General features: G+C 38.8%; 1 protein-coding gene across 4 annotated transcripts; it reads right to left on the reverse strand.

Moving 5' to 3' along the window:
- Positions 1-1,505: 1,505 nt before the first annotated feature.
- UBE2D1 (ubiquitin conjugating enzyme E2 D1) lies at positions 1,506-17,811 on the reverse strand. 4 transcript variants are annotated; one of them, XM_027720939.2, is made up of 8 exons: positions 17,714-17,772; positions 9,672-9,735; positions 9,543-9,574; positions 7,281-7,398; positions 6,783-6,860; positions 6,417-6,522; positions 4,060-4,153; positions 1,506-2,382 (listed from the first exon to the last, which is right to left on the reverse strand). In XM_027720939.2, exons 4-8 carry the CDS (start codon positions 7,329-7,331, stop codon positions 2,337-2,339), a joined length of 375 nt encoding a protein of 124 aa, XP_027576740.1. In that variant the 5' UTR covers positions 7,332-7,398; positions 9,543-9,574; positions 9,672-9,735; positions 17,714-17,772; the 3' UTR covers positions 1,506-2,336. The 4 variants fall into 4 exon arrangements, with proteins under 4 accessions (XP_027576740.1, XP_027576736.1, XP_039237842.1 ...); XM_027720935.2 differs by lacking the exon at positions 7,281-7,398 and having other exon boundaries at positions 17,714-17,811; XM_039381908.1 differs by having other exon boundaries at positions 9,543-9,735; positions 17,714-17,757.
- Positions 17,812-18,165: the final 354 nt, after the last annotated feature.

Here is an 18,165-nt window from a genome sequence, read left to right on the forward strand (position 1 = left end):
CAGTGATGTTTATCTCCAGATTAAACCCAACGACCTCACTGAACGAGTGAAGTTTGGAATCATGTATTTATAATTTCATTCCTATAATTTCAAAAGCAGAAAGGCTGCACTGCTACAAGGATCATAAGAATCAAAGACTTGTGATGATGCTGTTTTAGAGGTGTAAAGCTAAGACATTCCTTTTTTAATATCTACATATGCTTAACATGCCTTACCACACCGGGTGTTGGGTTTCACATCCTTCTGCTGGTTTCATACTGTGATGCAAAGTCATTCTCAGAACACATCAGAAATATTACCAGTTAAAGTAAAAATGTTCTCAAACCACCCCTAACACAAACTGATAAACCAAAACAAAGTGAGGACCTCAAAATACAAGTCAAACTTCCAATTTTCATACAGTTCAGTACAGGTATTGCAAACATTTAAATAACTTCTAATACAAACAGATTACTACTGATCTAGAAAAAAAATAAAAGCTCTGGGAACACACTGGGATGGTCGAAGTTTTTTACCACCATTTGAGTAAGAAGTGTAAATGATGGCTTTGCCTTCCTAGCTACATTGTCCTGGTTCACATATAATGAAGCACTTTATAACAAAAAAACCCATTTATTCAGTTTGCAGACTGAACAGGGATATTTTAAGATTAATAGAGCCACTCTCGATCAATCTGTTGTTTCAAATATCATTACATCATAGATAAAACTGTAGCACAGAAATTACATTTTCCCATATGTGACCCTTTAGGTCAGTAAATTGGCAAACACAAAGATTAATATTCCACTGGTAGGGAAAAAACGCTCCTACTGTGCACACTTACCACTCATACCCTAAATTCCAATTTAGCATATATTAGAATAATAAAAAAACCCCAAATCAAATATATTTCTCATCTTAAAAATATATTTTTATGTTGACAAATTTCCCAACTGGAAGTCAGTTTTCTTTCATGTGCAAGGTACAGAGAAAAACATTTAGTCCCCCATTTTTATTTTCGGATGACCAAGAAGAATGCACAGTAGGAAATCAAGAGTTTTTCTGCTTCTAATCTACCTTTTAAGAACAGATTACCCCTCTCCAGCACTACTGGTTTTCCACATGCATACTCTGAAGCAACTGAAGTGCCAGTTAATGGAAAAGTTACCTTCAAGTGTGAGGAGTTTACTGTAATGTTCTGATATTGCAAATACATCACCTTAACTAAGTGGTTGATGTTGAGACACTTGTGGTTACCTCCTCCATAGACGAATATAGGTGTAAAATGGCCTTAAACTACTTGAAATCCTATATTCAGCCATGGGCAGAGCATCCTAAATCCATTAGGCTAAAGCTAGCATAAAAATTAATTGCAACCCAGTTCTAAGTAGTACATGATGCATAGTTTTATTTGTCCTTCTCTTTATAAGACACATGCACATGTACTATTGGTGATTCTCTAATGTTAGAACAAGTACTTTAAAGATACGCATGAGTTAAAATAAAATAAAAAAAAACCACACAAGTAGTAGAAAATGCATTTTATTTATATGGAAAAGGCTACATTTGGATTTGTAAAAGGTCAAAAGGATAGTGTTACATCAAAAATCAGTTGTGAATAGCAACGAAATGGTTACATTATCTCTCTACATAGCAGTGCAATTAGTTCTCATTGCAATAAAATTAAGTATGCAACAGAATCAAAACAAAGTGTTTCTCCATAATCAGCATACAAAGAATTACAGTGCAAAGATCATTTTAGGTTTTAAGAAATCTGCAGTCAATCTTTAGAATATCCTAATGTGTGGGATACTCCAATTATTTTCATTACTAGCAGTTGTATCTTGTCAATACTGTGCACACGCAAGTAAGTCTAAAATGAAATTACTGACATTGTAAATAAAATATTTAGTCTATACAGTAAAAAAATACAAATTATTAAGTGAACTAACAAAAAGAAATTTGAATACACTCATGAAACAACAACATACTTCAATGACAAACATACAGTATTCATCACATAAAACCAGCTACTTTTCCCAGCAAAAATAATTTGGTTGCTTTACAACTGCATTACAGATCTTGTAGTCTGAAGATGCAGGTGTCCAGCTCTTAAAAACCATAATAAATGTCTTCTGCAAAGCATACAAAGAGGATAAATATTCTTATCACAGTCATAAGGTTATTTTTGGAAGTTTATTCTCCCTTGCTCCAGAAACACACTTACATGGGTGAAAAAAAATTCGAGGGGAGTCATGTTAACATCAAAACCATAAATTGTGCTCCATTTCCTTCTAATTTTGAAAAAAACCTAGAATTTACAGTACTCTGTGGTATATGAAAAAGTCTTCACAAGTTTACATTGCATATTTCTGAGTCCATTCTCTTGCATGTCTGTTGTATCTGTATGTGCAGAAAGAAGGCATTACAGTGAAGAGCTGTTAGTGATACATTGACAATGGCCACGTATTTACTTAATATAGGTGTTATTGAGCTTTTCACCTCTGAGCACTGAGTCGAAGGAGTTAAAATAGTCTAAAAGCCAAAAAAAATATACCCACTGTATGTTCATTTTCTAAGGTTACCTATTGCAGCTATTCAGACTCAAAACCAATCTCACAGGTTTGCATTAAAATTTCATTGTGCCTACTTAATTTGCACTTCACAACTGGTTCCCTTATTTGTACCTTAACAGGAAATTGTTGTTAATTATTCCTAAATGCAAATGTTATTAACAGTCTGACAAAGTTCACGCATTTTAGTTGCGTAAAATTCAGTACAATTAACTGGAGTTTTATTCTCCCTTCTGCCCTGCCACCATCATTTCAGAACTTGAAAGGAAAATTTTCTGAAAAGCATTTTTTTACTAGATTTTAAGTCTTTTCCTTCTGGTATGAGGCTGCTTAGCAATCCCAAAGATAAACGACCTTAGAGAGTTCACAACTTCCCCTCTGATCTTTCCGTTTGCTACATTCCGCTTTCCAGACTAGATTCACTTTCTGCTGGGTCATCCAGAGAAAAATGCTGACAAAATTTCAAATCTGTTTCTTAAGATCAGTCTAACAACTCATGAACTAACCGGTTTTCTTCTTAAGAATATGCTACCATACAAGTCTTAGGATCTTTACTTACACTGAAATATTCATAGATAAATGCTATGGGGTAACCAGCCATATAATTAATTTCCTAAATTCAAGATGAGATAAAAGTAATTTAATAGGTGATCAGCTATAGTCAAGACTACACATTGTCTCACTTTCTCTAGCAACATTAAATTTCGAGTTTTGGAGAGAAAACACCTTCACGAACAGGAGGCACAATAGCTGAAATCACTAATAAGTAGGTAGGTAGACAAAAGTTGAGACACAAATGGGGAGAAGCTGATGCATAACATCCTCAATTTTAACACTGTCTGCTTTGCAGAACAAGCTGCAGAGTTCAAGTGGTCCAAAAGTGAGTTACATGATTTGACTGTGCCAGACAGTGAACTGTCAGAAAGAGGCCATTTTAATAATTCTTACTCTAGGGAGAGAAATACTAGACCACAGACTTCCATGTAACTTCTACACCACTCTTTTTTTATCCACTGCTCAAGGTAAAAACAATACTCAGATCTTCCTGAACCTGTGACATGAGATGAGTCACAGGCCACTAAGCATAACGCTGCAAGAAGTCTTCAGTGGCTCAATACTGAAGACAATACAAAAAATAGGTACCAAAAAAACTCAGCTAACCAAAAAGTCAAAAATTCTTCTGTACAGGTTTTACAAACAGAGGATTGCAGTAGCAAGAAACAACTCATGTTTGGGAAATGTTTTTTTCATGCAGTGAATATAAGATGACACACAGAAGTGTGATGGTTTTATGTAACTAAGTACAAAAAATTAGGTACCCAGCAACACCTATGTAGGCACACACAATACCTACAAGTTTTCTACTTGCCATAGCTATTTTCAAGATTTGAAAATCTAATCCTGTAGAAATCTATGAAAAAAGTATTGCTAAAGTTAAGATAAAAGGTGCTTAGCAGGTAACCATCTGCAAGTACCACATTCACAAATATATATATGTTATACTCACTTTTCCTTGTCTGACTTGTAGATCTGTGCAATATCTGGTACTAAAGGATCATCTGGATTAGGATCACAAAGTAAGGAGCATATGGACAATAAAACTAAATAAAAGAGACACTAGATTAAACAAGTTAGTTTGCTTTATTCCTTTAATACATTAATATATTCCAGCACACTGAAGGAAAGTGGTGGAAGATTGGAAAAAGAATGCATATTAGTATTAAGCTGTCATACAGCAGTTCTGTTCAGAAATGTTTATACAGCATCATTTTTTTATGGCCTAAGTAAACAACACCTGATACAAGCCTAGAGAATTTGCAACCCGTGGACTTGCACCTTTTGTAATGATCTCTCTCCCACATTTTAACTTATGAACATTAAACAAGCTACAGACCACACAGTTACATATAAATATTTGCTCAAACTAAGCATTTCATCTGCAGTTATTTAAGATAACTAATATTGTTAATATTACATTGTCATGCAGTACTCTATAAGTGCACATGCTTCTCCACTTCTGTGCTGACAGTTGTTCTCTCAATCATATGAATACTTTACTTAAGCATGACTTCCATTTTGAGAAAATGCTTAATCAGCATTATATGCAGGTATTCACTTACAATTCATATTCGCTTCCTGCTATTGAACCAAGGATGTTTGATTTTTTTAAGGAAATTTCTATTTTTACACTCAGAACTAAAAGCATACAAGAGTACACAGTTAAACCATTCTAAATGTGTTGTGAAAGGGAACTTAATGCTACCATAAGAACCTGCTGTAGAATATCTTTCCCCCCCCCCTGCTTTGTCTTGTTACCCAAGAGCCCACACCTATTTTCAGCAGTAGCAAGTTTGGCCACTTCAATACTGACATATTTATTAAGTGCCAATAATATTAGAAAATCGGGTTAGAATACACAGTCACACCAATCAGAGGTGCTATCAGTATGTTTTAAACCTTTGATTCAGTAAAACGAGGACTAGAAAGGAGAAACTTCCACGAGTCACTGAAATTTTCAGTTTATATCATAATAATTTTCAGTTAATAAAACATATAACATGCAAGCAGGTTAAAGGCACGACACATCAGAACATGAGACCAGCAGACTGATCCACTTTGTAACCAAAAGAAGCGCTCAGCAAGATAGAAAGGTGCTGAAGATCTAAAAACTGAGAGTTTTCAGTTGCACATGCCTGAAAGTGTTAAACCTGAACGCCAACTTTCATTTGCTAAATAATTAGAAACGAGAAAATTTTCGCGTATCTACAAACCAACTAATTTCTGTGAAAAGCTGATACCAAGGACACACGAGAGTAACTCAGCCAGACACAAGAGTAATTCAGCAATGACTTCAGGAAACAGTATTAGACTTAGATTTCATACAGCTTGTCAGATTACTGCACGAGGCTGTGTGCATGAGAAGTTGCTTTTCCAAGAAGGGATGGCAACTGGACTTGCATAGACCAATTTCCATTGGATAAAGACTAACATTTTTTTTCTTTGCTTGTACACCCAATGCAATGACACTGTTCTAAAAAAAGACACGGTCTGGAGAGCTCCCAAGCACAGAACAAGATGTGATACTGTTTAACCTTTTGAGTCACATGGGAAATTCTGCAATGACTTAAGTGTGCCTTAGCATTTTGAAGGTGGGTGAGAAAAAACAACAGCACCCACATTTTAAGCAGCTTTTGAAGTGGCACAAAATGCCTGCAACAAAAGAACTGCTTAACTATTAATTCGATGTTCCAAAAATCTACAGTGTTTAACTAGAGAAAGTTTAACTACAGGACAAGAACATTTTAATAAATCTTTTACTGATGACTTTGAAAGGAGCTACATTTTAAAATATCCATCTTACGGAGGAACGCAAACCAGAACAATTTATCTCATTTTAAAATAAAGTGTAATTAAGACCTTAGCCCACACAAAGGTGCTCAGGCCACCCAAAGAGTCATCCCAGGCAATCACCTAAGCCCACACTTGTCAGTATCAGGGTTTTCCATTTACATCCAAAATCATTTGACTTTGAAGCCCTGCTCACCAGTTTCTCCTCAGTTCTGTGTGACTGTCAGCTATAATACAGAAGTTGCATTTCAGGCTGATTGGACATTTATTACCTTACTCAACTTGTTTTAGAACATTTCTTTGCCATGCACATATTTTTCTGTAATGTGACACTCCCAATAAAAGCTGTTCAAGATCTGGGATCGTAAAAAGAATTCCAATGGAATTTGCCCTTTCTGAAATGTGCAGGATAAACGAGTCCCCACTGCCAACTTTAAGACAGTGCAGCAATACACGAAAAAATGCCATGGCAGTGTATGCAATTTCATAAATGCATTATCAAATCAGTGAGCTTACCTTTAGATACAGTCAGAGCTGGTGACCACTGTGATCTCAGGATATCAAGACAAATACTCCCATTACTGTTTATGTTTGGGTGATATATTTTTGTTGTAAAAGCAATCTGTAATAAAAAAATAAAACCAAACCAACTAACATAAAATTATGTTTATTACATTTGGAATCCTTAACATCATCCCTCCCTTTCCAGTCATACTAGATCTGCCAAGACAACTTTTTTACAGACTTATCTGTCATCCACAATGAACATGTGGATTGCTCACCTTTCTGGTTTTAACTTCCAAAATTAAGCCTCAAAGAACTAAGACAACAGAAACAAAGTTTTGACCAAAAAACTGTGATAAGTTCAAAGAAAGGACTTACTTTTGGTGGTTTGAAAGGATAGTCTGTTGGAAAGTGTACTGTGAGAAAAAACACACCCCCTTGATATGCACTATCAGGCTGGGGAAAAAAACAAAACAAATAAAACACATTAATATATTTCAGCCATTTTAGAGTTTCCCTTTTGAATGCAGATAACCTTCCAGAGCAAATCTGGTTTTTCCCCAGTACACAGCCCACTGTGGGCCGTATCCTGGGAAGGCACCGAGGGAATGGAACCCTCCCACTGGCCTGCAGAGCTAAAGTAGAGCCAATCGTGGCTACTACTGCAGAGGCACAACACAGCTCCTGAGCCCTGCCCTGCTGGGCAGAGAAAAGGAGGGAGCAGCGTTCCACTGGGGAAGCTACAAATCTGCAGAGCAATAGCTTCACTGCACTGAGGGGAACACAAAAACCACAGCAAGTCCTCCAAATCCTGTCGCTGTGCAAGACCACAGCTGCTCCGATCCTCCTCCATCCTTAAGCTACAAATATACTTACCTTAAGAAGTGGTTTCTCTTTGCAGAGGCAAAGAGTAGGATTTTCCAACATAATTCAGTTCATCATGATGACATCGGGGAGTTTTAAAACACACAACATCTTTGTGACCTGTACAAATCTGTGAACATGCATTTTGTTAGAAAACATGTGCACAGGTTTACGTCCAGGTTGCACAGAGCTAATACAATTAACTCAGTTGTAGTCATCTGTTGAAGAACTCTCATTTTTATTAACAAAAAAAAAAAAAAAAAGAAATGAGTGGAAAAGTCTTGATGCTGAATGATAGAGAGCAGTTCTGCCATTTCTGATTAAGGGAAAGAAGAAAACCACTCTCATTACATGGTAAGTTTAAAACAGCAACATAGGAAGTCAGTCTCAGGAAAGCTGCAGGAAGATTGAGGTTTGGGGTTTTCTTATGGAAACAAAGGCAGACTGTTTCTAAAAATCTTTACCTTGGAAATTAATGGTTTTAGAGATGACTATATGACTGTAAGAGGTAGAGCCACAGTGGTCCACTAAGACATGTTTTCTTACACCTTAAAGTGCAGACAGTGTTGCAGTGTAAGGCAGGTTATATATAGTCATACTAAGTCAGCATTAGGTAACATCAGAAGAGGTTGCCACAGTAATTCCAATTAGGTTTGAAAGGACTGCTTGCTTGAATACTAAATGGATTTTTTCAAAGTTAAAATAAGCTGAAGATGAGACAAATTCAGTGTCAGAGAGGAGGCAAAGCGAAGTCACACTATGTTTTATGAGCAAGGTATATACAACAAATTGATGACATCCATAGACAGAAGAGGTTACCCTACTTCCACACAGAGGAAACGAATTCTGAAGGTAAGCTTTAGTCCTATGTTTCCATCAGGAAACATAGAGGATGCACATCCCTAATTTCCTTTTGTTATCACAATAAAGGATTAATATCTTGAGATATTCTCTTCCTGTATCTCTGCAGACAGGGCTGAGAAAGGTTGGCAAGAGATGCTCATTCTTATCCTTAACTAGAGACATCTGAGTAACCTGAAGCAAAGAAAAGAATACTTTCCACTACAGAATAGGAAAGGTAAACTGCAAGCTGGAGAAGAAAATAGAATTTAAGCCAAAATTTATGTTCTAGTATTTCCCCTCACTCATGTCATCAGAGTTATTCAGGACAGAGACATTACTGATGGCATTCAGCACATAAGCTTTATTAACTCTTCTTTGCTGCTTTGCTCTTGACCCTTTATCTCAGTGCAAAATGGCAAGGGTCAGAAGGATTTTATATGTGAAAGAACAAGACTGTTCAAGAAAAATAGCAAAAGCATTAGTATAGTGCAGAAAAACAGTTGCTGCTGGGCCACTGACAAGTTGGACAACAGATTCCAGCACACCACTGGCAAATTAGTGACTGATCTTTCACTGCTTCAGAACAGCTGTGCTGAAAATGAAGAAACAGTCTTAAAGGAGACACAATTCAACTTTTCTACAGCATGCAGTGCTGCATCTTAATGGATTAAGTATTATCTCAAAATTTCACCTCGCACAGCTCAGCATCTGAAGCAGAGACATGTCTTTCCAAATGAGTAAGTCCAAAAGGAAAACACTAGGAATACAAATTCCTTACCAGGATATTAGGAAACACACCTTCCGTCCGATCATGTTGTTCTTTATTCTTTTTTTGCTAAAATTCTTTTCAATTTTCCTTTAAAACTTTCTGGTTTTATTGTCCTTTCTTATGTCATTTCCTTGACAAGGGTCATAATTAGGGTCTTTACAGAGCTCCCTCAACCCAAGGAAAGCACCTTTCTCTCACAGAAACCAGCAAAAGCACCCACGACTGCTGGCCTGTAATTTGCAAAAGTCATCTGCTTTTGCCAGAGCCACATCACAGCCATCAAATAAAATAAGCTCCATCTAAAAGCCCCCAAATCACCCTGTGCAACTCCACTCTTGGAGTTACCAACTTTAATACTGGATTTCACCTACTCTTTGTCCTTTCAGATGGATGAATCTCCCAGAATTGATCTGATCATCTTTGAAAAGCCAGCTCTTCGCTTTGTAGGCCCCCCTACCGAATCAACCACCACAGCACGGATTTCTGAAGGTACAGAAAGCAACTAGTACCAGACTGCCACCAACAACATCACCCTAAATCTTCAATTTATGCACAGCACTGCTGAATGTGACTGCTAGATTTATAGAAACCCAAATGAATTCTTCCATAACAAAAAGAGAAGCAAGGTCTTACATTCTAAGGGGCACAAATTATATACTTACAGGACCCATAATAGTTGCTTGCCAATGAAACACTGAAAGTAAAAAAAGATAAAAAATTAGAGATTTTCCCAAGCTTTTTCATAACTGAAAGAAAGGTAAAAATCTGACTATGTACTATGAAAAGCTTACAGTCATCTCCAACAGGTCCAGCAGAACAGTGGGCCGGCGGGTCTCGCTGCAGGTCACTTAGTTCCTGTAAGAAACACAAAAATTTGAAAGACACCCGTGTGAAAATACACACACCTGGCAGCATCCCTTCAAAAGTAAGAACACAAACCAGTTTTATTAAACCTGTGAGGTTCTCTTGTGGCATTTTGATAAAACATCCAACACTTGAAATGCACACTGGGACTGAAACAAAGTTTTTTTGCCAGATGGTCTGCAGCTAATACTATGCTAGAAATTAATATCTGAAAGCATTCAAGAGCTGCAACTAGGTTCATAGTAAGGAGGATATACTTAAGTAGACAGAAAAAAAAGAAAAGGATTTCTTAATTTGTCTGTAAATTCACTGTTTAATTTAGAGTCATGTGCTAATCTGGTTATTCCTTTATCTTTTGATTTTACAAAAGTTTCTGCATTGGCCTAGTCTATGTACATTAGCTGAGCCTGCCTGGAGATTATATATGAATCTAACATAAAGGTTCCTAACTAAACTAGAAACTAAAGGGAAAATATTAGTTCTTACAGCTTTTTTATTATACCTTGATTTAATTCCCTGAATGCCTTTTTTTTTTTAAATGACTACTAAATCACTCCAAAAGGAATTTGAAACTTAAGCACTCACAGAAGCTTTTGTGGGTCAACTGATTTATTTTTCTAGCAGGAGTCCACACAATGGACTAAATTATTAGTGAACTAATAATTTAAAATTATTATTTGATTACACAAAACCAGCTCAGTTTTTCATCTATCATTGCTATTATCAAAGAGAAAACAAGCCATGCATTAATGTTAGTCCATTTTCCTTGTTTAATTCAATATACTACGTTTGATGTCTGAACTTTTACTGTACTAAGGATGAACAACTTTTTCCAATTCTAGGCTGATAGGAATTGTGCTGGGGTAACTTAATGACTACGTGTAAATACTTCCTTTGAAATAAGTTAAAAGATAGGTGCTAAATCAGTGTTTGTAAGTAATTCAATTCATTACTCAAAACATATGCATTTAAGTCAACAGTGGACATAAGCAGGCCTGCAAATACCTTGAATTTACTTTAAGGAGTAACAATTCCTACTCAAAAAACATTAGTCAAGGCAACTATTAGTCAAGGCAACAAAATCAAGGTTTAAATTGAAACTAAGTTTAACTCAAGTGTAGAATTTGTGTATTTAGTGCGATCGGACCTTACAAATAATTTGAAGCATTAAAAATCTGCACTTCTCAACTTCTGTGATATATTTTTACATTTATGACAGCTGGTAAATATTTTAACTCAGTCTGCCATGCATCTGGCACCTAAATTCAGCCAGACTTCACAAGTCCACTCTTGGCCATGAATTCAAAGAAAGGCCATATCTTACTACATCTCTGAAGTCACTTCTAAAATCTTTGTGACTTAAAACAAGAGAGACACTTCTTTCATATACTGAAATAGCTCAAGTTGCCAACTAGCATTACTTGTCTGCACTTTATTCTCTTGGTGAAACTGTATGTTGGTCCAGAAACAACACTCTGGGCTAGACTTTAACTAATAAAGGCAATAGAAAAATGTGCAGTTCCCATTCTAGTCGGAGGATTCAGATTTTGTGAAGGAGTGATCCAGAGAACCAGCCATCTGTGCAAAGCCAAGCCACTGCCAGTACACACAGGGAGTCAACCAGTGTCAAGTTTCCAGCAGTCACCAGTCCTCACAAACACAACCAGCAGCAGTGCTGCTGCAGCCACTGTCTTCTCTAATTTGCAACTCAAGATATAACCTAACAAGAGAAGATGAAGTCTTGCATACACACTAAAAAAAAAGGTTAAAATAAATAAATTAAAAAAAAAAAAATCAAACAGCTACATGAAACTGTCTGCCAAAACAGAGAACTCAGACTAAAAACTATGCATTTTATAATGGTCATTGTTGATTACTAGATTCAAGGCAGTGATGGGGAAAAATATGTAGCTTAAACTCATCAGAAAGCCTCTAAAGTATATGCAAACATTCTCTATACAGATGCAAACATCCAGGCAAGCACTTTAATTTTAGAGTCCCAAGCCTGTAACAGCACTCTCATTTGCTAGATGTTCTCCTTGAGATCTTTACATACCCCAAAACCCACACAAATTGGTTTTCTTTCAGATATACGTGTGTACTTCAGAATTGGCAGAACTGGGGAAGGCTTCTCTGGTATACACTTTCAATTTGCTCAGGCTAAAGGCCTGATTTTGTTCATGATAAAAAACCCCCATCTTTAATCATACCTTGATGAGACCCAGAACTATCAACTCCTGTTATTAACATTTCCTAATAACAATGAAGAAAAGCCTCTCTTCAACCAACTTCACTAAATGAGAGCAATGTTCACAAATATATTCAGAGACCTTTTGCAGCTAGGAAGCAAAGCCAGAGCAAACTTCAAAACCTTCATAGTGCAGATTCAAGCCTTATTTTGCAACCATATGAAATTACATACTGAAGCTAATGTGGTTTAAAAATATAAGTGGTAATATGATCAAATTTGCAAATTGAAATGGACTGTATGAACAGTTTGAATCCTTACATTCAGAAATTCCAGATCAAGCTGTGATTAAAAAAATAACTACTCAGCTTTATATTGTTAATAATGCTGTTTAAGCTTCAGAATCAATTCAAAATTATGTAAGATTTAGGCTTCGAGCTTCCCTACACCTTTTGAAATAATGCAAGGAGACAGAATGCCCCTGAATCAAACTGACCTGCCAGAATTGAACACTGCAGAACAAGTGTGAGGACTCTCTAAAGTAGATGTAAAAAAACTGCTTCACGACTTCACATACTCACAGAAGAATTATTTGTACAGGGAATTCTTGTATTCAGTGTCTCAAAAATGCTCTTCACAAGAACACCAAAACTTTGCTTTGTCAAAGGACAAGGCTGAAGATTTACAAAGCTTCATGTGCTGAAACCTCACCAAGAAGGGCAAGAGAACTGCATGTGAGGCACTACACAGCCAACACTAGAGATTCCCCTGTAATTTTAAGTTAATTGCTTAGAGCAGCTTTGTCCATACTTTAGGGATCATGTATGTATTATGGATATGTATGGATATTATGGATATGTAGCTGCATGATGCAGGTCTTGTCGCTTCAAGGCCTGGTCTACATGAATATTTTTAGTCACCAGTATAGAAAATGCTGGTGCAAGACTTTGATGTACACATGCTAACAAAGGGGATCTATAGCTCAAAGCGGTGCAGATTCACTTTCAGGAGAGAAAGTCACCACTATAAGTTACAGTGTACACTGGTGCAACATGTTTTATCAGAATACACAAACCCTAAGTTCTGCCTGCAGGAGGTGCATCAGAAGTATCAGTTATTTTAAACACTGGTGAGTATCACAGCATAAAAGCATCTGTCAAGAGCTCCAACACACGCTACACTGTCCCAGAACAGCCAGGATAAACTATACAGAGAAAAATAGCTAAGCTGGGAACTTGAAGGAATAAGTCTTCTAATCCTCTCAAACATACCAAATAGTACACGGTAGAATAGAATACTGTTGGCTAGAATACTCCTGGAGATGGACACAGCAAAGCTTCCAAACTATCACCTTTCCTTGCACCACACACACTCCAAAACACCCCTGTAGCATCATGAGACAAAAATTTAAGATTCAAGTTTAATAGCTGTGAAACACAGGCCACGGTACGCTATAAATGCTGGAGCCATTTCTGACTGTGCAGACTAGTATTCATGGTCAAAGAATAATACAGGATGTATTTCATAACAGGATAAAGTTGAAGACTGCAAGGGCAATTTAACACTTACATTCTTGATTAGCAGCCAGGCTTCTCTCACAAAAAGCTGCTAAAACTACATTGTAAAGGATACTTCGGTAACAAGGAGATAAATCTTTTCTGCATAGTACTCAGGGATACTCAGTGACTATGAGCATGAGTAGTAAGAACAACAAAAAAAACCCTAAAAGTGTCTTTTTTTCCAGTTTAAAATAATCAGAAGAAAGACTGCAGATTATCAGAAGCCCAAAATGAACTGCACACAGCATCACTCAAAGTTGTTTTCATTCTCTAATCAACACAAAACCACAACCAGAACCTTTTGCCACATCATTATTTAAAATATAGAGGTTTATCTTTGTCAGCTGTGTTCTTCATTTCTTGCACAAAATGCACTGTAGAACGCACTGTAGACCACAGACTGATTTCCTACCAACTCCATGCATACACCACTGCTTGGAACCATTTGTTCCACAAAAAGCTCCACAATGGTCATACTTAAGACTACTTTAAGAATTCTCTGCTCTTTATAAATTTGGTAAATGTAGAGCACATATTTATCAGAACATTCATGGATATAACTGTTAGTCAGTAATAAAGTATGTATTCTATTTCCATACATGGTTTTAATGCAAAAAAAAAATATTGCTGTGATATCACAGCTGATATTTTGAAAGCAAATTAAAACACGTTATGTTACAGCCAAAAAAACTGTCTCAGTATGTTTATTACCATCTAAAGACAGCATGTTTAAAATAAAAATCTAAACCACAAGTATCAATAAATTTTGAGTCAATTTACAATAGCAAAAGTTATTTGCAACATAAATTTTAAAGTCTGTATGTCCTGTTAGCCTACACATCTATGAAACACACATTGAAGCAGATATACGTAACTAAATGTTTGAATGCTTCTGTTCTTACTGAGTTGTAGCAGAAAAACAATCAAACAGTATGTACCAATAAGATAAAACAACAGCTATTTTTAAACCAGTCTTCGAATCTATCGCTTCTAGCAGGTTTCAAAATCTCTTCCAAAACCTCCTTAAGTCCAATTTTTTTATGCCTGTAACAAAAGTACACACGTATTTGTTTTGTAAGTATTGCAAGCCGGCCTGAGCATTAACAAGCACAACATCAACTGCCCATTAACACTGGAACCCCAGAAAAATGGCTCTGCATAAGACAGATGGGCAGAACAGCCCTACACACCGACTTGCATAACCTGACAGCCTGAATTATTTTCCACCTCACACAAAAGCCACGGCGTCTCAATTTCCAGAGGTGGGAAGAATAAAGGCTTCTTTGCACAACACCCCTTCTCAACTAAAGATGACACGATTTGTTTTGTTTTCAGCATTTGCAACACCTGGAATTTAAAATGCCCACAAAAACACGCATTATTCTTTCAGTGGTGCATCACAGACTACAGAGAAGCAACTCCTGCCCCAAGGAACATCTATTCTACCCCACACACAGCACAGCGTAGAAATACAGTGCCTCTCTAATGCAATGGCAAAGCAAAGCACTATCAAGGTAAATGAATTCAGGTTCCTCAGCTTAAGATGAGTAAGAATCCCCCAACCTAAGCTTCTCTGAGGAACTCCAAGATGAATTTGTCATGGAGGCAGCACTGATGGCTGGGCCTGCAGAGCAAGGCTTCATGTCCTCATTGTTCTTCCACCCGCAGGACTAAGATCAACACCCTTCCATGTGCAGTTATCAGCTTGTTCATTGGTTGCTCAGTTGCCCACTTTTTAAGGAAGCTCCCAAGTGAAATACGTCGTTCTATGACTAATGTATAGTCTTGAAGTCCATGTGCTGTCCTCCTTTGAGGAGTCACTCAAGACGATCAACCGATGGCAGGATGCAATGAAACACATCCCAGTGGCAAAACGACTTAGAAATCAGAATCCCAACCAGTACGAGAAAAAAAATATGCTTACTAACATGTCTGCATATTATAGCCTTGCCTCCTCTGTAGGAGTTATCATACTGAACACACCAATTATTAAAATTACTGTGAACAATCAGGCTTGCCACCAAAATCCCTTAGTTGTGTCAAGGCACAATTCTGCACCGCCCTAAATCCACCCAAGCTTAACTTCAGACAGTATGTCTAGACTGACAAGCTCCCAAGCAACACCACTGTTTTCTAACAGCACTTTGTTCTCCAAAGAATTCCTCTAGGCACTCTGTGAAACTATGAAGTTCTTACAGCATTTCGTCTACTCCAGATCTTATCCCTTCCTACCCCTTAGGATACAACATAGCTGTCAGCCTTTATAGCCAGTCTGAAACATCAGGAAGTCAGACAGGATAAACATACCATCATATAAATACATTTCATCTAGCATTAAACTTCCAGTTTTGTGATTTTCAGGAAAGCTCTATTTATTACAGGGACATCAAAACAGTTTGCCTTTTTGAACTTCTCCCCTTCATTTTAACTTTCTATTTGAAACAATCCTATTTCCTTGCCACTCTCTCTCCTCTTCTGGTACTCCAGAGACAGGCTGGTGGCCAAATCCCTGTAGTAGAACGTTTTTCTTCCCCTGGAAAGGCAGCAGAGAGTGATGAGGGTAGTTAATGAAAAAAAAAAAAAAAGAAAACCAGCAGTAGTCAATTCTGCAGCAAACTAGAAGTAAGCAGTAACTAGCTCTGAATTTAATCTCTACTCTTCTGGGAGGTCCTTACCCGGTATCTCTTCATGTTTTGTGCAGAAGTTACTGTATAACCAGGAAATTTCATACTACCTTGCAGTCAGCACGTTGGAAAGCATTGCTTCATTTTGAAAGAGTAGAAACAGAATCTAATAAGGCTAACAGGATGAAAGATATTTTCATAAACAGTCTAACCATAATTTCACATCTATCAAATGCAAAGTTCTTAAATGCCACACTAAAGAAAATTGTGGGTTTCCAAATCATATGGAAGTCTCTAAAGCAGAAAGAAAAGTTACACGGGGAACATCATAAAAGTATGAAGAACAATCCTATTCTAGCAGAACCTCATTTGGAAAGCCAGAAACAACCACTCCAGCTCAAAAAATACCAGGTGATCAGACTTTCTTTTGTCTGTTTACCTCAGAAGAATGAAACCGAACAAGAAGTGGAAGGAGATGGTATTCAGAACAGAGGTGGGAAATTAAAATGGCAACAAATGGTAGACCATTCCCATAATAACTAGAAGCATGACAGAGTTACTGCTAGAGAAAATCACTGTAGTTATTTATTAATATTTGATAAAATGGTCAAATGGAACGTTCTCAGCAAGTGATATGAAGTAACAAAAATCTCCCTTAATTGCACTACCTGTAAAAGTGTAAGCTTTGTAGCTCGAGTCATGACTACCAGCTTCTGGTAGAAATCCATCCAAGTAACTTGGTACCTACTGTAGGGTGTCCTAAATCTGCTTGCTGTGGGGTTAACCGGTCACTGTAGAATCCTACTTCTGCAATACCAATGGCTTCAGGAGCAAAAGGGAAGCCTGAACAAGAAACTGGAGGAACGTCACAGAACCAGGATAGCACCAATGCCGACTAAACACGGCACGTCAACAGCAACCAAACACCACAGATTCCTTATCACGGCCACAGCACTAACCTTAACTCCACTCCTGTGCTGGCCACCCGCGGTGCTCTGTTTGTCTGTACTGTACAGCCACCAGCTCGGCCTTGCAAAACAAAAGGAAACTAGGAACTTGGTTCCACAACTCGAACCTGGCCATTTTAAAATATCAGCCCGAAACACTACAGCCGAGATACATTCCAACGTCACACCAAACACTGCGCTGACAGCACCGCTTTAGCCTGGAAAACAACTCGGGCACAGGGCTGACCGAGACGTGCACAAAGGGAGCCCAGAGTCCGGGCGAGAGATACACCTGCAGCTCTGCTGGAGACACCCCCTCAGCACCGCCCCGGCTCCCCCGCTCCCCCGGGAGCGCCCCTGAACGGCAGGTTACAGCACCGACTCGGGGTGCGGGGCCTTTAAGGAGGGCGAAGAGTCCCGGAACCGTGAGGAGGCCGCCGAGAGGCCTCACGCCCGCTCCCCCTCCCCGGCTGCCGGCGACGGAGAGGGAAGGACGGGTCCCGGCGGAGACAGTGCGGGACAGCTGAGCCGAGCCGAGCCCGGCCCTGCCCGGCCGCCGCCACCCCCGGCAACAACGGCACGGTTCGGACGGCTCCCCCGGGGCGGGGAGCCGCGACCTCCCGCAGCCTCCCGCGGCTCGGCCCCACTCACTTTCTGTATCCGCTTCAGCGCCATGGGAGCGCGCGGCGGGAGCGCGCGGCGGGAGCGCGCGGCCGGGGGAGGCGGGGCGGGGCGGGCGCGTTCTCGCCGAGCCCTTTGTGTCCGCCTGCGCCTGCGCAGCCCCGGCGGGCGCGGGGGGCGCCGGGAAGCGCAGTCCGCGGGGAGAGCGGTGCGCGCCCCCTGCCGGCCGGCGGTGCGAGCGGCGGGGCCGGGCCCGTCCCGCCCGCGGGGCTGCGGGGCGAGCGGGGAATGACGCCTTAAGCCCCTAATGGTTATTTATTTTTCTAACATTTGTAAGCCTTATAAGTTTTATAAGTAGTGGAAGTAGACTTTAAAAGCAGCAACCCTCACATCCCTTTCCCTGTAGTACAAATAGTTTACACATTCCTTAACACTCTTACTCCATTCTATGTACCCTATATCACTCCTACCCCCGAATCTAG

Source organism: Pipra filicauda, unplaced genomic scaffold (genome assembly GCF_003945595.2).
Source record: "Pipra filicauda isolate LSUMZ 115617 unplaced genomic scaffold, ASM394559v2 scaffold246_size1145428_pilon, whole genome shotgun sequence".
NCBI lineage: Eukaryota > Metazoa > Chordata > Aves > Passeriformes > Pipridae > Pipra > Pipra filicauda.